The sequence below is a fragment of the Rhinatrema bivittatum genome, chromosome 13 (genome assembly GCF_901001135.1).
Source record: "Rhinatrema bivittatum chromosome 13, aRhiBiv1.1, whole genome shotgun sequence".
Classification (NCBI taxonomy): domain Eukaryota; kingdom Metazoa; phylum Chordata; class Amphibia; order Gymnophiona; family Rhinatrematidae; genus Rhinatrema; species Rhinatrema bivittatum.
The window spans coordinates 3,426,722-3,432,138 of NC_042627.1; the positions used below are offsets into that span (position 1 = coordinate 3,426,722).

Genomic DNA, 5,417 nt, shown 5'->3' on the forward strand with positions numbered 1-5,417 from the left:
AAACCACTGGAAGCCTGAGCAAGCCAAATTCCTACAGTGATGCTTTATTGTTTGAAAATACCAACTCCCAGACAGCCACTGCAACTCTCACACAATCTCCCACCCATACCACCCAAATCCCTGCCTGCAACCTACTTTGTATTTAGTAGCTGTTTTTTTTTCTCAGTGTGCTATCTCACAAACAAAACAAATTATTTTCAAAGCTCTGGTAATACGTTACTGCGCAGTGTGGGCCGGATTTTAAATGCCCTACATGCGTAAATCCAGAGGATTTACGCATGTAGGGGATTTACGCATGTAGGGGGAGTTACGTGCACCGGGGCTATTTTAAAAAGGTGACGAGCGTAAAGCTCCAGGATGAGTGTAAGACCCGAGGCTTTACTAATGGGGTGGTCTGGGGACGGTCCGGTGTTGGGGTGGGGGCAGGACCAGAGGCCTCCGACACAGCGGCCAAGAATTTAAACATTTTTCAAATGAAATGGAAGCTAATCTCTTCTTCAAAGCAGTCTTGAAACTTGAAAAGCAAACCGTTGTACAAAACTTTAATTCAAATTAATAATTTATCATAGGCACAGTGGAGAAACTATTTATTCAAATTTGGATTCTGTTTAATGTGACTCAAAGTTGATTACCCAGTAAGCTTTATGATAATAGTACACATAAAAGATGCAATTCATTGTCATAAATAATAAAGATCAACAGTATAAAAAAAATTGAAATAATTTTTGGGGTCAACTGGTGCCATTTTAGAATACAGCACTTGCAGAGTGATTGATCACTCCTGTCCCATTTCCACTCCTGGGCAGTGGAAGTCAAGCCTTAAAACAAACATTTCTAAGATGATAAACTCCCAGAATCATTTAAAATGGCAGTCAAAAGATCAAGAATAATTCATCTGTTGGCCACTCCAAATATATAGTGATATCAGTTATACAAAAGTACTAGAAATGATCTATTAGAAATGCAAAATATACCTGTTCCAAGAAGAATGTACATAGCATACATTATCTCCTATATATATATATATATATATATATTACATTCATAAATTTTCTTTTTTATTTTAGTAAATAATGTTCAATCACCGTATGGACGTCAGAAATCAATCCTCAGTGACCGAGTTCATTCTCTTAGGACTCACCAATGATCCAGAGCTGCAGATTCTGCTCTTCATTTTATTTTTATTGGTTTATATAATAACTGTGGTGGGAAATCTGAGTATGCTTTTCATCATTACTAGAGATCCTCATCTTCAGACTGCCATGTACTTCTTCCTCAGACACCTGTCCTTTGTAGATCTCTGTTTTTCCACAATTATTATCCCTAAAGCATTAATCAATTTCCTATCCGAAAGAAAAGCCATTACTTTCCTTGGCTGTGCAGCTCAAATGTTTTTCTTTGTGGGAATGGGTGCCTCAGAAGGATTGATTCTTGCTTTTATGTCTTATGATCGCTATGTCGCCATATGCAACCCGCTGCTCTATACAGCTGTAATGACAAACAAGGTTTGCATTTGTTTGGTAACCAGTGCTTATACTGGTGGCTTCTTCAATTCCTTGATACAGACAATCTCTACCTTCAGTCTGTCCTTCTGCAGATCCAATCACATCACTCATTTCTTCTGTGACCTCCCAGTCCTGTTAAAGCTTTCCTGCTCGGATACGTCACTGAATGAAATCTTACTGTTTGTTATTGCTGGCAGTATTCAGGTGGGCACCCTTTTGACCATACTGCTCTCTTATGCTTACATTCTCTCCTCCATCCTGAGGATGCGCTCTGCAGAGGGGAGGCTGAAGGCCTTCTATACCTGTGCCTCACACTTTCTCTCTGTGACCTTGTTCTATGGCACTATAATGTTCATGTCCATGAGGCCCAGTTCACAGCACAGTTTAGATCAGGACAGAGTGGCATCTGTGTTTTACACGGTCGTAATCCCCATGCTAAACCCCTTGATATATAGTCTGAGGAACAAGGATGTGAAAGAAGCCTGGAGGAAAGTAATAAGCGGGAAAGTTAATATTTTACATCAGTTTTGCGGCAGTAACTTTTTTTGTCACAGAGAGTGAGGGTATCAGACATGTTTCTCATTAATATAAAGTTATGCAGTTTAACTTGTATACCCTTGAAAGTGAAGGGGGCAGGAATTTTAGCCTTAATAGAAAGTTAAACAGCATTACTCATGTATCCTAGGTACTGAGAGAAGCAGACACTTTGGGGAAATATTGAAAGAGCTGAAGCTCCTATTATGTCCTTAATTTGGCCTTTCTGAACATTTATTATTGCTGAGTGTCCAAATTTAGGATCCTAGTTTCATTAGCCTCCTCGGTCTAGGCTTATGAAAAGTGGGTGACTACAGGGGTGGAGTTAGGCCAGGGAAACAAAGTGAGGAGTTTAGCACTGATTTTCAGAACTAGGCACCTAATTTAAAATCCTAAAAGGAAGGATTTTAAAAGAGCTGCACACTTAAAAATTAGCACACGTGCACACAAAAGGCCAGATTTTAAAAGCCCTACGTGCGCCAATCCATGATTTTATAACATGCGCGCGCGTATGTACGTACGCATGCACCTATTAAAATCCACCCAAAATAGCATATATTTGCTGAAAAACCTGGTGAAAGGAGGATGGCCAATGGGAACTGTGAAATCAGGGTACAAATTATATTGCAATGATAGGTTGGATTAAATTAATAGAAAGATGGAGTTAAATGTTAAGGAGGGCATAGAGTCAAGCAGGATAAAAGATCTGCAGGAAACAAAACACACTGCAGAATCTGAATGGAAAACAATTGTCTATTCTGCTTGCCCCAGACTTTTCCCCTTCAATCGTTTGGTTCTGTACATTGCTAATGTTTTTTTTTCTCTCATTGTACTGATAACCTTTCTGTTGATTTATATTATTTATAAGCTTCATATTTGTTTTTTCCCATTTGGGAATATAAATGTACTGGTGTGAAAGATTCACGTTATATTGTGGGATTGATTCTTTGCTGTCGTATTGAAGGATGGAGATGTTTTGGGTGTAGTAATTGCACTGTAGGTGCTGAAGGTGAAGAATTCATGTGTGATACCTATTTTTATCATCAAAATGTATATACTGAAATGTATTCAATATATGCTATCCTTTCTATTCTATGGTTACTCCCCCTCCCCTTCTATTCCTGGTCTTACGTGCCTACAAGGTGGGCTACATGTAGGAATACTGTGCTGGGGATCGCGGGCCGGCAGTCGGCCAGTATGCGCAAATTGCACCTGCCCAGAGGCAGGCGCAAAAGGTAAAATAAAGGTCGGGGGGCTAGATAGGGCTGGGGGGGGGGAAGGTTAGGGGAACGGGTGGTAAGGTCAGGCTAGAGGGAAGGAAAGTTCCCTCTCAGGATGCTCCGAATTCGGAGCAGCCTAGGAGGGAAAAGGGGAAGGCAGCATGGCTCGGCGCACACAATGTACACAATTGTACACCCCCTTGCACACACTGACCAAGGATTTTATAACATGTGCACTCCTGCACACGCATGTTATAAAATTGGGTGTACATGTGCACGTGTTGGGTAGCACATGCACATGTAGGCTGCATGTGCTTCTTTTAAAATCTACTCCGTAATGTCTGTGGCAAGTTTACTTTTGGGGATACTGGATGCTTCAGAAGGCTCATCGTGGACAACAACAAGAGGAAGAACAAGAACCACCTACCAGTGCCGACCAATGGCACCTAAACAAAGAGGGTTATTTATTTTTATTTATTTAAAAATATTTTTATACCGTCTTTTCAAACGAATTTGACCAAAATGGTTTACAAGATTACAAATTATAAAAAGAACAAAAAATAACCAAAAAATTACTTTAAATAAAAAACTATAAAATAAATTAAAACCAAATTTAACAAAAAGAAAAGAAAGAAAATAGAAAGAAAAAAAATACAATGTATCATTATAATCCCTACTCCTTTAAGTATGACTATACTATTTTTTAGAAAAAACAAGTGAAAAGCCAGAAAGATCAAAATAAAAAGCTTTAGAGGCCTATAACTAATAGAAACCGAAGCCCTGGTAGATATATAATCAAGCATTCAATAGGAACATATGATATATATCCTATTAAAGTTAGGTGTTCAAATTGTCAAGGTCTCCAAATGCGATCCAAATGGGTTCCTTTCTCTTACATGCAGAGGTCCACATTAGTTAGGATATAGGATTTAATAGAGCAGGTATTCTCTTATCTTATTTTGATGTGGTTACTGCAATTGAAATCAAGCAAATAGCATAAATGTATTATTTTATTATGCTGATGTTTGTGTTGTCTTTTTCATTTGAAGCAAACCCAGGAAGACATTTATTGTATCTAAATGTTTTTCCTTTAATGATGACTATATTAATACTTGAGGCATAAGACTTTTAAATCCCTGTGGTCTGCCTGTTTTGCACATTGCAATGAGGAGAGCTCCAGGGATCTGGTTTCAGAGGTCTCACTAACTCTATAAAGCCTGGCATATTTAGGAAATGCACACTCGCAGAGCAGAGACAGTCTTTGTTGAACAGGTAAGTGTGGTACTTTTGGCTTTAGACTTTGCAAGACAAGATATACTATAAAGACAATAACTAGCAATCTGAATACTGTTTCAGTCAGCAGGAACTCGTTGTAACACAAGGAATGTATAGAAAGGTATAAGTACACCATACGAGCCATCCAAAAATCAACAACCTAGGCAGAGATGATAGCTTAAGAAGCCTGGTAAATATCTAGAGAGGCAAACTTTTGGGACTGATAATGTTCCTTCTTCATGTAGATTTTGAGGGAATTAAGACCTGCTTTGTGTCTCCCCTATTTTTTTCCCCATCTACCTGTTTTTTTAGCAAGCTCCTCCTTTCTTAATGCAAAGTTCCTGAATTGGCAGGAAGAACGATTCAGGGGAAATAGTTTGTTACAGTGGGTGGCAGACACCTGGAGTAGCCCATCAGCAGAGGTAGGAACAGTCAACCTTGGGAAGAACGCAGAGGGCAGTGCTCACTGCTCAGGGCAGGTAGAAGACCTGGCGGAGGAGGCGCGAGCGTTTCATCCTATAAAACTTTAGAGGACTAGCGAGGGTAAATTTCAAGGCAAAAGGCAGCGAGTGGTAGACAATAGCATCCAGCTTGCCAGTATGGAGTGGCCCATGCTTACAACCCTTTCAGAAGCAGTACAGCAATATAGAAGAATGGCCTTTACTAGCAAAGAAAGAGATTTTGAGAGAAGCTGGGCTCCAAGGTATGACTGTCCCACCCTTCCTGCAGACATTTGTTACACTGCAGCCTGTTTCTCTCTCTACATCAGAGACTCTAGCACTGAGGCAAAGGAGCAGCTCTCCTACCTGAGAGGTAGATTGTAAAAGCCTTGCTCACGCAAAAAGATTAACGAATTCTGTTTGAAATTGAGCTTTATCAGATT

General features: G+C 39.6%; 1 protein-coding gene across 1 annotated transcript; it reads left to right on the forward strand.

Moving 5' to 3' along the window:
• The first annotated feature begins 1,088 nt into the window (after nt 1-1,088).
• On the forward strand, nt 1,089-4,178 carry LOC115075301 (olfactory receptor 1019-like). Its single transcript, XM_029575595.1, has 2 exons — nt 1,089-1,997; nt 4,101-4,178. Exons 1-2 carry the CDS (start codon nt 1,089-1,091, stop codon nt 4,176-4,178), a joined length of 987 nt encoding a protein of 328 aa, XP_029431455.1.
• Nucleotides 4,179-5,417: the final 1,239 nt, after the last annotated feature.

Coding starts and splice junctions, on each gene's coding strand:
- LOC115075301 (XM_029575595.1), top strand. CDS start 1,089: ATGGACGTCAGAAATCAATCCTCAGTGACCGAGTTCATTCTCTTAGGA. Junction 1,998..4,100: donor TGAAAGAAGCCTGGAGGAAA/GTAATAAGCGGG, acceptor TATTAAAGTTAG/GTGTTCAAATTGTCAAGGTC.